Raw genomic sequence first — 13,294 nt, forward strand, 5'->3', positions numbered from 1 at the left:
GACATTTCCAGGAAGTGGTCCCTGCCCAGGGCCTGGACCCCGGCGGGGCTCAGGGCCACAAGCTTGGGGCTGCTTCCTGGAACTACCAGTCTCATCCCTTGTCACTGTGGCCACATCCTCCCTCGGGCAAGCCCTGGGCTTGATGGGGTCTGAGGGGCCAGGTCCTGGGCTGGGGGGTTCTATGCAGACCCAGCCACAGCAGGAGCCTGTGTCCCCGCTCCCTGGAGCTGCCCAAGAGAAGGGCTAAAGGTTCCCATGATTCCTCGGGACCCTCATTAGCAAAGGGATGCCCCGCCCTAAGGCCTGGAGAGCCTGGGCTTAACCATGGGAGCTTGGATGGGTGCTCACATCACCCAGATGGTGGTGGGGGTGGGGGAGATTCTGCCTGGAGTTAGTGTGGGAAAGAGGCCTTCTCTATGCACCGCTAGGGCAATTTTGTAGAAGATGTGATAAATGACCACCATGAATTTCTATAGACCGGAAGATTGGGGAAGTGGGAGGTAGGGGGACACGTGGCATGGCCTGGAGGCTGCAATGTGTGGGGACTATTCTAGAACAGCAGAAAGTCAGCGAGGTGGGAGTAGAGGCCCCTCTGGGGAAAGAAACTGAGGCATGGTGAGATGTGCCTAAGAAGGGGTTGTGCCTGCAAGGTTGAGCAGAGCTGAGCCTGGGGCTTAGACAGGCTGGCCTCTGAAACTCAGTTAACACTGTTAATAATAATAGCAAAAATGCTAATGATAATACCAGTAACCGTTTACTGAGCACTTACTCTGTGCCAAGTCTCTTTATTTGAATTCTTTTACTTAGTCTTCAAAATAGGTACCACTATGGCCTCTATTTTACAAATAGGAAAACTGAGGCACACCGAGGCTGAGTGGATTGTCCACAGTCTCACAGCTAACAAGTGGCAGAGCTGGCATTGGAGCCCAGGCAGCCTGGCTCCAGAGCCTGCGCCACTCACTGCCTGGTGAAGGAGTTATTTGCGTCTAGAAATGTACAGAAGAGCAGAAGATGTTCCAGGAGAACTTTCCCCCAGGGGAAATCCTGCTCCCATTTTCTGCCTGTGACCTTCGAGGTCATCAAAACTGCCCAATGGCCTGGGGCAGGGCCCTGAGCACCTACCCCAGCCCTGCTCTGCTGCCAGCTCTGTCTGGGGTGCAGCCCCCAAGAGCGACAGCGCACCGCCGCATTGGGAAAAGAGACAAATGACCGTGTAAACGTGTCTTGCCTTTCCTCCTGGAGGAAGTGGGTCACTCAGTAGGCGCAGTCCTACAGTTACGGCCCCTCCAGCTGGTGCATGGGGTCTGCAAACAGGTGTTTGAGCGATTCTAGATGCAGTCTTGGCGCCAAGGGCCTCTGAGTGTGGACCAACGGTGCCCCCTAGTGTTCGTCCTGGGAAACGCACTGGCTTCATGAGCACTGTCTCATGAAGGTCTGGGGTAAGGGTGATTCTCTGCAACTATGGCCTGAGCTTCGAATTTAAAACCCACACTCTCACGGCTACCTGGGCAAATTCAATCCTGCCCAATCACCAAATAGCCAGGTCACTGGGGTCCAGCTGATTCAGCTGGAGGAGAAAGAAGTGTTTTCCTCTGCCCCCAAGAAAACTATGGGATGGGCTACTGGTCCAAATGGTCTATGGAAGTCTTGGGAGCACTGCAGGAGGAGCCTCTGGGAAGGGCTGAACCTCCCAATCTTTGGGAAGGGTGGGCTTGGACTTGGAGTCATCATAATTTAGGGAGTTGAAGGAAAAGAGCCCTCAGGCATAGGCCAGTAAAGTCTCAGAGCCTGGGTAGGTCCCACCAGCCCCAAGCCCGGATGCCATCTGGCCCTCCCCAGGAGGAAGATGGCAGGGCCAAGCAGGTGCTTCCAGGGCAGCCTGGATGAGATCCTGCCCCTAGCAAGCAGGTGGAGGCTGCGGGAATTCCCACCCCAAGCTGACACTCTTCCCCCTGGTCTTAGGCAATTTTTACTAAGCTCCTGAGTTAGGCTGGAACAAAGCTGCTTGCCCCCATGTCACAGCTGTGGACACCTAGGGTCTGTGAGAAGTGGCAGGCCCAAGGTCATACAGACAGACTCAGAGACAGTCCTTGAAACTCGGCCTCCTGATGCCCAGGCTGGTGCTCTGCCCACATCCCTGGCGAGCTGGGCCCAGGTACCAGGACAAAGTTTGCTGCCCCAGGTAAGGTTGGATCTGCCCTGGAGCAAAATATCAGGGAGAGGTAGAGCAATGCCTTCCCCTCAGTGCCTGGAGAGGCCGTGGAAGTGGAAAAGGCCCCTTGGCGGTCACAGTGGCCTCTGGGGTACAGTAGCAGGCCTGCCACCCTCTCTAGCGGGAGCCGTAGCCTCAGGCTACTGGCAGCTAGAGAGGCTGACGGTTCCAGGCCAGGAGGCCCAGACTACGGCGTTGTCTGGGAGGAGCTGAAGGCCTCTATCTGTGCCTTGGCCTCTGCTTCTGAGCGGCACCGCTGGGAGCAGAACCACAGGAAAAGGAAGAAACCTGCAAGAGAAAGGCTGGTAGGTGGGAGTTCCACGGGGCAGTGTGGGCTTCCCCAGAGGCCAGGGTCTCCTTGGCTGCAGCGAGCTGGCCTCCCCGGGGCCCATGAGCAACTCCCAGAATCTCTTACTGTAGGAGGTCAGAAGGGGCAGAGCCTCAGAGCTGGAAGAGCTGCTGTGGCCAGTCCATAGGGTACCTTCATGTAAATGTAGCCCCCACCAGCTTAGCTGGTGGAGCTGTGGGCTGGACATCAGTCCCCCACTCGCCCCCTTCACCTGAACCCCTTTGGCAGTGAACATCCCACCAGCCATACACCCCCTGCCGGGTGGCTTCCTCCAGGCCGCCCTCCAGCCCTACCGTAAAGCGAGTTTAAGATGGTGAAGAGGAACAGCTGGGGTAGCAGGAAGACGCCAAAAGAAAAGAAGGCCAAGGCCCAGGTGGTTCCCAGCAGCACGGTGAGGCCCAGCACAGTGACAGTGTCATGGCAGGCCCTGGCACTCGGTGCGTCCACCCGCGCCCGCAGCCTGCGCAGGGTCCACAGCGCCCAGGCCAGCACCACCAGGTTGAAGAGGGACGTGAGGCCGCCGTAGCCCATGACCAGGACACTGTGCACCACGGGGCTCCGCACCCAGCATCTGCAGGGGAGGGTGATGTGTCAGGCTCACGGTGGCTCCCAGGCCCACGGGGAGGCCAGCGTCACTCCCTGAAGCCCCACTCGGTCTCCTGGCTCAGGCCCTATTGTTTCTTGCCTGACTGAACACACGGTGAAACCCCTCACCTGGCTTTCCAGCCAGGCCACCATCAGAGGACGCATCTGCCACCTTGGTCAACGATCTGAAGCTCCCTCATGCCCACCTTTCCAGCCACAGTGGTTTCTCTCACGTCCCCATGTCTTCACCCCCCTGAAAATTCTTCCTCTCTCCTTTCCACATCTCAGTCCTCTCCGCTTCCATGGCCAGCCCAAGGCCAGCGTGCCCCATCTTCTATTGGATCCTTGGCCCGGAGCCCTCTTTCCTGGAAACTTCCCCTCCACCCCACTACATGGTTGTCACCGCCTCATCATCATCTCTGCAGTGGGACGCCCCTCCCCAGGAGCCACTCCCCACCTAGACGGGGCCACCATGGCCTGTACTGGACAGTGGGCGGGCTGCCAACCCGTGGCTTGGTGGACAGGGACCCTCCAAGTGTCAACCTGAGAGCACACAGAGCAGCAGGAGAGCCCACTGAGGGCTGAGCACAGAGCCATGGAGAACTAACCGAAGCCAGCCCCAGTCCCGGGCCCTCCCGGAGGCCTCTGTCCTTTGCCTCCCCAAGACACCTTCAAGACAGATGCCACCTTTTAGTCAGACACAATGTCATGCTGAGGCAGGAGAATAGAGTTGAGAGACAGGGAACGTAAGGACTTCCTAGAACTAAATCAAATGGAGGCCAGGCACGGTGGCTCATGCCTGTAATCCCAGCACTTTGGGAGGCCAAGGTGGGCGAATCACTTGAGGTCAGGAGTTGGAGACCATCCTGGCCAACATGGTGAAACCCCATCTGTACTAAAAATACAAAAATTAGCCGGGCGTGGTGGCGGGTGCCTGTAATCCCAGCTACTCGGGAGGCTGAGGCAGGAGAATCACTTGAATCCGAGAGGCAGAGGTTGCAGTGAGCCGAGATCACACCACTGCACTAGCCTGGGCGACAGAGCGAGATTCCATCTCAAAATAAATAAAAATAAATCAAATGGAAACACTTCAGCTATGACAGAAAATATCCTCTCCATTTACATAGGGCGTATGCCAAATGGCTTTGTAACTTTACTTCATCCTGCTCATTTACAGAGGGTGTACACCAAGTAACCAATGGAATCCTCTAGAGCATATTTAAACCTCCACAGATTCTGTAACAGGGCTCTTGAGGCCCTATGCTCTGGCCCACTCCCATACTGTAGCACTTACTTTCATTTTCAATTAATCTCTGCTTTTGTTGCTTAATTCATTCCTCACTTTGTCCTTTTTTTTTTTTTTTTTTTGAGAGGGAGTCTCTGTCACCAGGCTGGAGTGCAGTGGCGTGATCTTGGCTCACTGCAACCTCCGCCTCCCAGGTTCAAGCAACTCTCTCTCAGCCTCCTGAGTAGCTGGGACTACAGACGCCTGACACCACGCCCAGCTAATTTTTGTGTATTTTTAGTAAAGACAGGGTTTCACCATGTTGTCCAGGCTGATCTCGAACTCCTGACCTCAGGTGATCCACCTGCCTCGGCCTTCCAAAGTGCTGGTGAGAGGTGACAGCGTGCTGGCAGTCCTCACAGCCCTCGCTGGCTCTCGGCACCTCCTCTGCCTGGGCTCCCACTTTGGCGGCACTGGAGGAGCCCTTCAGCCCACTGCTGCACTGTGGGAACCCCTTTCTGGGCTGGCCAAGGTGGGAGCTGGCTCCCTCAGCTTGCAGGGAGGTGTGGCGGGAGAGGCGCGAGCGGGAACCGGGGCTGCCCGTGGCGCTTGCCAGCCAGCTGGAGTTCCGGGTGGGTGTGGGCTTGGCTGGCCCTGCACTCGGAGCAGCCGGCGGGCCCTGCCGGCCCTGGGCAATGAGGGACTTAGCACCCGGGCCAGCAGCTGCGGAGGGTGTACTGGGTCCCCCAGCAGTGCCAGCCCACCGGTGCTGCACTCGATTTCTCGCCAGGCCTTAGCTGCCTTCCCACGGGGCAGGCCTCAGACCTGCAGCCCGCCATGCTTGAGCCTCCCACCCCCTGCATGGGTTCCTGTGCGGCCTGAACCTCCCAGACGAGCGCCACCCCCTGCTCCACGGCGCCCAGTCCCATCGACCACCCAAGGGCTGAGGAGTGCGAGCACAACTGGCAGACAGCTCCACCTGCAGCCCCGGTGCAGGATCTACTGAGTGAAGCCAGCTGGGCTCCTGAGTCTGGTGGAGATGTGGAGAACCTTTACATCTAACTCAGGGATTGTAAATACACCAATCAGCACCCTGTGTCTAGCTCAGGTTCTGTGAATGCACCAATCGACACTCTGTATCTAGCTGCTCTGGTGGGGCCTTGGAGAACCTTCATGTCTAGCTCAAGGATTGTAAATGCACCAATCAGCGCCCTGTCAAAACAGACCACTCGGTTCTACCAGTCAGCAGGACGTGGGTGGGGCCAGATAAGAGAATAAAAGCAGGCTGCCCCAGCCAGCAGTGGCAACCTGCTCAGGTCCCCTTCCACGCTGTGGAAGCTTTGTTCTTTCGCTTTTTGCAATAAATCTTGCTACTGCTCACTCTTTGGGTCCACCCTGCTTTTAAGAGCTGTAACACTCACCGCGAAGGTCTGCAGCTTCACTCCTGAAGCCAGCGAGACCACGAGCCCACCGGGAGGAACGAACAACTCCAGACGTGCCGCCTTAAGAGCTGTAACACTCACTGCGAAGGTCTGCAGCTTCACTCCTGAGCCAGCAAGACCACGAACCCACCAGAAGGAAGAAACTCCGAACACATCCGAACATCAGAAGGAACAAACTCCGGACACGCCGCCTTTAGAACTGTAACACTCATTGCGAGGGTCTGCGGCTTCATTCTTGAAGTCAGTGAGACCAAGAACCCACCAATTCCAGACACACTGGGATTACAGGCATGAGCCACCATGCCCAGGCTTGTCCAATTCTTGGTTCAAGACGCCAAGAACCTGGACACCCTCCACCAGTAATGATGTGCTTTATGTGACTTGTCCCCTGCAATCCCCATGACAACCCATAAGGCAAGTACATAATCATCCTCATTCTGCAGATGAGGAAACTCAGGCTCTAGCTCAGGAACACATTCCAGTTAGAGGCAAAGCTGGAACCTGAAGCCCCAGGCCCAGCGCCTGAGCCCCTGTCACAATCCCCTGCTCAGGTTCACTTTGTGGCTCCTGCCCCTACAGTCACAAGGGTCCCAGGACATTATTTTCGGATTCCTCCAAGTTGATGAGTGTGGTAGGCAACCACTCACTTTCACCACTAGGGAATATCCCCACGGGGGCAGCTCTACCGCAGTCCATTCATCCAGCATCCCGTCAGCGGACATCTGAATGATTTTTCAAGGGTTGTATTTGTTTTGTTTTTTGAGATGGAATCTCGCTCTGCCTCCAGGCTGAAGTGCAATGGCGCGATCTCGGCTCACTGCAATCTCCACCTCCCGGGTTCAAGTGATTCTCCTGTCTCAGCCTCCTGAGTAGCTGGGATTACAGGTGCCGGCCACCATGTCCTGCTAAGTTTTGCATTTTTAGTAGAGATGGGATTTCTCCATGTTGGCCAGGATGTGTTTTTTATTTGTTTGTTTGTTTGAGTCGGAGTCTCGCTGTCACCCAGGCTGGAGTGCAGTGGCGATCTCGGCTCACTGCAAGCTCCGCCTCCTGGGTTCACGCCATTCTCCTGCCTCAGCCTCCTGAGTAGCTGGGACTATAGGTGCCCGCCACCACGCCCAGCTAATTTTTTGTATTTTTAGTAGAGACAGGGTTTCACTGTGTTAGCCAGGATGATCTTGATCTCCTGACCTCGTGATCTGCCTGCCTCGGCCTCCCAAAGTCCTGGGATTACAGGCATGAGCCACCGCGCCCGGCCTGTTTTTAGTTTTTAACTGATGTTTGGGTTTAGGAATGTGTATATACATAGTAAGAGATGTTTTAAATTTAAGAGAAAAAAAGTCACAAACCCCAAAGTAATTGTTTTCTGAGAGGAGAGGGCAGAGTAAGTAAGACCCAGGGAGAAGCTGGCTCGTAGGTGGGTGTTCTGTAATATCTGTGCATTAGTGGATCCTGTGGATGTGTCACTAAAGCTCCTTTGTCCTCATCACATTATTATATAAGAAAATAGGCTGGGCATAGTGGCTCACGCCTGTAATCCCAGCACTTTGGGAGGCCAAGGCAGACGGATCACCTGAGGTCAGAAGTTGAGACCAGTCTGGCCAACATGCTGAAACTCTGTCTCTACTAAAAATACAAAAATTAACTGAGCGTGGTGGCACGCGCCTATAATCCCAGCTACTCGGGAGGCTGAGGCAGGAGAATCGCTTGAACCCAGGAGGCAGAGGTTGCAGTGAGCCGAGATCACACCATTGCACTCCAGCCTGGGCAACAAGAGCGAAACTCCATCTCAAAAGAAAAGAAAAGAAAATACATCTTCAGAGAGTATGTAAACTGAGGCCAGAGCCTCTATTTCCTCATCTGTAGGATAGGGATGATTATGTACTTGCCTTTTGGGTTGCCATGGAGATTGCAGAGAACAATTCATGTAAATTGAAGTCACATGTCCTCTGATACACCCAAGCCTCACTGTGAGAGGGATCAGCCCCACCTATGCAGCACGCAGTCCCCCGGCCTTGCTTCAGGGGCTGGGGGCCAGGCTCTGGACCAGCCTGCCAGAGACCAAGCCCCAGCTCTGCCACTGACTGGCTAGGGCTCCACAGGTAGAGTTCTTAAGCTGCCTGTTTCTCAGTTGCCCTAATTGTAAAATAGGGCTGGCAACAGGACCTGGCCCTTGCCCTTGTGAAAATGAAGCCAGCTGATACCCAAGGCCTGCCACAGAATCAGCCCCCATCCCTGCATCAGCCAAGAAGGAAAAAGTTTCCACAGCCAACTGCAAGTGAGTGATGGCCCCGCGGGGGTTCCTTGGGCTAGTCTATGTCTGGCTGTTAGAAATGTTGCATAATAATAAAAAGCTTAATGTCCTCGCCTGCAGGGAGGGGCTATAAAAAAAAAGCGGCAGCATGTACCCCGCCCCTAAAGGCCCACCTCGCTGCCTCTCCTTGCCTCCCCCAAGCCCAGCCCCCACAGCACTCTTGTCCGACTAGGAGGGCTTGAGAGGCCTGGCAGTGCCCAGGGCAGGTCGGGAGGAGTTGGAGCCTGGGTAGGTGCAGCAAGGTGGTCTGCAGGGGAACAGAGTCAAGTGCAGGCTGAACCAGACCCTCAGGGCCTGGACACTGGAGGGCAGGGCAGGACAGAGGAGGTGGGAGGCCTGGCTGCCCTGGCAGGTTGGCGAGCAGGTGCTGGCTTCGTAGACTTCGCCAGCATAGAACACAAGGCTGCCTCTGCAGGAGACCTGGATCCATGGAAGGGATGTGGTGGAGCCCCCTGCAAGCCCCCCTGTCTAAGCCCCAGCTCCCTCTCTGCCCCACAGCCAGTGCCTTGTCTACAGGATATTCCATTTGGAGCCCCAGGCCCATGTGGCCCTTCTGCCAGAGCCAGGGAGCCCACTGCAGCCCTGAGGGCACTCACATGGACATGTTCTGGAAGCCCGTGCCATTTTCCCAGCTGTCGAAGACGGGGATCGTGCAGGGTCCATATACTGAGCTCTTGACAGAGAGGGAAAGCAGCACCAGGAGGGCTGGGGCCCCTGAGGAGTGGGAAAAAGGCTCAGGAGATGTGGGAGAGGGCTGGCCCTCGGTCCCTGGGGCTGCTGACACAGAATTCCACTGGTCAAGGGACAACTGGGAGGAGACCGTTCTGAGCCCCCAGCTTCAGAGCAATAAGCCTGGTGGTTTGGAGGAAGCTCTCCTCCAAGATGACGTTAGTGACAGCTCTACAATGGAACAGTGGTGGAGGGAGGAGTGGTCACACTGGGAAGGTGGTGGTGGGGAGCAAATGGGAAGGAGGACTGGGGAACTGCTGAGGAAATAGAGATAAGCAAGAAGGGACGGTGAGGAAGGTACCACTGATGGTGCTGCTGGAGATAGAGAAGGTGGAGGAAGTGATGATGGTGGTGATGGAGGTGGAGAAGGTGGTGGAGGAGGTGGTGACGGTGGTGAAGGAGGTAGAGAAAATGATGGTGGTAATGGAGGTAGAGGAGGTGATGATGGTGCTGATGGAGGTGGAGGAGATGGAGGTGATGATGGTGATAGTGGAGGTGGAGGAGGTGATGATGGTGATGATAGAAGTGGAGAAGATGGAGGAGGTGATGGTGATGATGGAGGTGGAGGAGGTGATGATGATGGTGATAGAGGTGGAGGAGATGGAGGAGGTGATGATGATGGTGATAGAGGTGGAGGAGATGGAGGAGGTGATGATGATGGTGATAGAGGTGGAGGAGATGGAGGAGGTGATGATGATGGTGATGATGGAGGTGGAGGAGGTGATGATGGTGATGATAGAGGTGGAGGAGATGGAGGAGGTGATGATGATGGTGATGATGGAGGTGGAGGAGGTGATGATGGTGATGATAGAGGTGGAGGAGATGGAGGAGGTGATGATGATGATGATAGAGGTGGAGGAGGTGATGATGGTGATGATAGAGGTGGAGGAGATGGAGGAGGTGATGATGATGGTGATGATGGAGGTGGAGGAGGTGATGATGGTGATGATAGAGGTGGAGGAGATGGAGGAGGTGATGATGATGGTGATAGAGGTGGAGGAGGTGATGATGGTGATGATAGAGGTGGAGGAGATGGAGGAGGTGATGATGATGGTGATGATGGAGGTGGAGGAGGTGATGATGGTGATGATAGAGGTGGAGGAGATGGAGGAGGTGATGGTGATGATGGAGGTGGAGGAGGTGACGATAGAGGTGATAGAGGTGGAGGAGGTGGTGATAGAAGTGATGGAGGTGGAGGTGGTGGTGATGGAGGTGGAGGAGGTGATGTTAATGATGGAGGTGGAGGAGGTGATGATGGTGGTGATGGAGGTGAAAGAGGTGATGGTGATGATGGAGGTGGAGGAGGTGATGATGGAGGTGATGGAGGTGGAGGAGGTGGTGATGGAGGTGGAGGAGGTGGTGATGGAGGTGGAGGAGGTGGTGATGGAGGTGGAGGAGGTGGTGATGGAGGTGGAGGAGATGATGGTGGTGGTGAAGGAGGTGGAGGAGGTCATGATGATGGTGATGAAGGTGGAGGAGGTGGTGATGGAGGTGGAGGAGGTGATCATGGTGGTGAAGGAGGTGGTGATGTAGGTGGAGGAGGTGATGATGGTGGTGATGGAGGTGGAGGAGGTGATGATGGTGGTGATGAAGGTGGAGGAGGTGATGATGGTGGTAATGGAGGTGGAGGAGGTGATGATGGTGGTGATGAAGGTGGAGGAGGTGATGGCGATAACGGAGGTGGAGGAGATGATGATGGTGGTGATGGAGGTGGAGGAGGCGATGGTGATAACGAAGGTGGAGGAGGTGATGATGGTGATGATAGAGGTGGAGGAGATGGAGGAGGTGATGATGATGGTGATGATGGAGGTGGAGGAGGTGATGATGGTGATGATAGAGGTGGAGGAGATGGAGGAGGTGATGATGATGGTGATAGAGGTGGAGGAGGTGATGATGGTGATGATAGAGGTGGAGGAGATGGAGGAGGTGATGATGATGATGGAGGTGGAGGAGGTGATGATGGTGATGATAGAGGTGGAGGAGATGGAGGAGGTGATGATGATGGTGATGATGGAGGTGGAGGAGGTGATGATGGTGATGATAGAGGTGGAGGAGATGGAGGAGGTGATGATGATGGTGATGATGGAGGTGGAGGAGGTGATGATGGTGATGATAGAGGTGGAGGAGATGGAGGAGGTGATGATGATGGTGATAGAGGTGGAGGAGGTGATGATGGTGATGATAGAGGTGGAGGAGATGGAGGAGGTGATGATGATGATGGAGGTGGAGGAGGTGATGATGGTGATGATAGAGGTGGAGGAGATGGAGGAGGTGATGATGATGGTGATGATGGAGGTGGAGGAGGTGATGATGGTGATGATAGAGGTGGAGGAGATGGAGGAGGTGATGATGATGGTGATAGAGGTGGAGGAGGTGATGATGGTGATGATAGAGGTGGAGGAGATGGAGGAGGTGATGATGATGGTGATGATGGAGGTGGAGGAGGTGATGATGGTGATGATAGAGGTGGAGGAGATGGAGGAGGTGATGATGATGGTGATAGAGGTGGAGGAGGTGATGATGGTGATGATAGAGGTGGAGGAGATGGAGGAGGTGATGATGATGGTGATGATGGAGGTGGAGGAGGTGATGATGGTGATGATAGAGGTGGAGGAGATGGAGGAGGTGATGATGATGGTGATAGAGGTGGAGGAGGTGATGATGGTGATGATAGAGGTGGAGGAGATGGAGGAGGTGATGATGATGGTGATAGAGGTGGAGGAGGTGATGATGGTGATGATAGAGGTGGAGGAGATGGAGGAGGTGATGATGGTGATGATGGAGGTGGAGGAGGTGATGATGGTGATGATAGAGGTGGAGGAGATGGAGGAGGTGATGATGATGGTGATGATGGAGGTGGAGGAGGTGATGATGGTGATGATAGAGGTGGAGGAGATGGAGGAGGTGATGGTGATGATGGAGGTGGAGGAGGTGATGATAGAGGTGATAGAGGTGGAGGAGGTGGTGATAGAAGTGATGGAGGTGGAGGTGGTGGTGATGGAGGTGGAGGAGGTGATGTTAATGATGGAGGTGGAGGAGGTGATGATGGTGGTGATGGAGGTGAAAGAGGTGATGGTGATGATGGAGGTGGAGGAGGTGATGATGGAGGTGATGGAGGTGGAGGAGGTGGTGATGGAGGTGGAGGAGGTGGTGATGGAGGTGGAGGAGGTGATCATGGTGGTGAAGGAGGTGGTGATGTAGGTGGAGGAGGTGATGATGGTGGTGATGGAGGTGGAGGAGGTGATGATGGTGGTGATGAAGGTGGAGGAGGTGATGGCGATAACGGAGGTGGAGGAGATGATGATGGTGGTGATGGAGGTGGAGGAGGCGATGGTGATAACGAAGGTGGAGGAGGTGATAATAGTGGTGAAGGAGGTGGAGGAGGTGACAGTAGTGATGATGGAGGTGGAAGAGGTGATAAAATTAGTAATGTAGAAAGTAGAGATGGGTGTAGACAGAGTTCACAGCTGGTGGTCATGTAATGGCCACTATGATGAGGAGAAGGGGAAAGAAAGGACTAAAGGGGGTCAGTACCCTGCCCGCCTGGAGGTCTGAGGAGGAGGAGAGGAGAGATGATGTGCTTACCCCAGCCTAGCACACCAAGCTTGAGCACATATCTGCGGATGTAGATGTTGTAGACACGCCCGAGGAGGAGGTAGAGGTTGAAGCCCTCGATGGCCATCCAGGTGAGGCAGCTGAGCAGCGCGTAGTGCAGAGCAGCGGCCAGAGCCGTGCATGCTGACCCGGGCACAGGAGACATTGCGAATGCGGGGCTCAGCAGGAAGGCGACGTTCAGGAGCAGCACGGAGGCATGCAGGTTCATGTGGATGCGTGTTAAGGAGTCACTCTGCTTCCTGCAGGTGAGAGAATGGCCCTCCATGGCCCAGGGACATCGCCCAGGCAGCACTACCCACTGGGCGCATAGGTGCATGCGGACGGGGAAACTGAGGCGAAGAAGGGGCAGGGATCCCACAGCAGTCACACCACAAGGCTGGTCTCCCGCCTCCTGGCCCCCACCCTCTGGAGAAGCACACCCAGTTCTAGTGGACTAAATGGGACACAAGGAAGGGTGATGTGCCACAGTGGGGGGGCAGGCCCAGCACCTTGGCAGCGGAATACCTGAAATGGAAGTGCAGCAGGACCGTGATCAGCGAGGCCACGATGGAGATGCTGCAGCCCACGAGGGAGATGTACGTAAGAGGTGCCAGCAACTCTGCAGGGACCAGGGCCGGGGACAGTTGCTGCAGGAGGGAAGAGGGGCTGGAGGCCAGAAGCATAGTATCGCCCTCCCTCCCAGCCTCAGTCAGAGGGACCTCCTGAGGCCTCCTCTCCAAGTCCCCTTCCCCACAAGCCTAGCCATGGACCTGGCTTGAACAAGGCCGTGGCAGATACAGTCAGTTTTGCCCCCTCCACAGCTCCCATCTCCCTCTTCTTCTAT

At 55.4% G+C, this 13,294-nt stretch overlaps 1 protein-coding gene across 13 annotated transcripts in view; it reads right to left on the reverse strand.

The window, feature by feature from the left end:
* Positions 1-753: 753 nt before the first annotated feature.
* ADGRG5 (adhesion G protein-coupled receptor G5) overlaps positions 754-13,294 on the reverse strand; it is a 34,954-nt gene continuing 22,413 nt past the window's right edge. For all 13 annotated transcript variants that reach the window (XM_055233189.2, XM_055233184.2, XM_063611818.1 and 10 more), the window contains 5 exons: positions 12,976-13,097; positions 12,442-12,710; positions 8,724-8,841; positions 2,855-3,132; positions 754-2,500 (listed from right to left, as the gene is read on the reverse strand). In XM_055233189.2, the coding sequence (XP_055089164.1) occupies positions 2,400-2,500; positions 2,855-3,132; positions 8,724-8,841; positions 12,442-12,710; positions 12,976-13,097 (888 nt within the window). In that variant the 3' untranslated portion in view covers positions 754-2,399. The remainder of the gene's footprint in view (positions 2,501-2,854; positions 3,133-8,723; positions 8,842-12,441; positions 12,711-12,975; positions 13,098-13,294) is intronic.

The sequence above is a fragment of the Symphalangus syndactylus genome, chromosome 11 (assembly GCF_028878055.3).
Source record: "Symphalangus syndactylus isolate Jambi chromosome 11, NHGRI_mSymSyn1-v2.1_pri, whole genome shotgun sequence".
NCBI lineage: Eukaryota > Metazoa > Chordata > Mammalia > Primates > Hylobatidae > Symphalangus > Symphalangus syndactylus.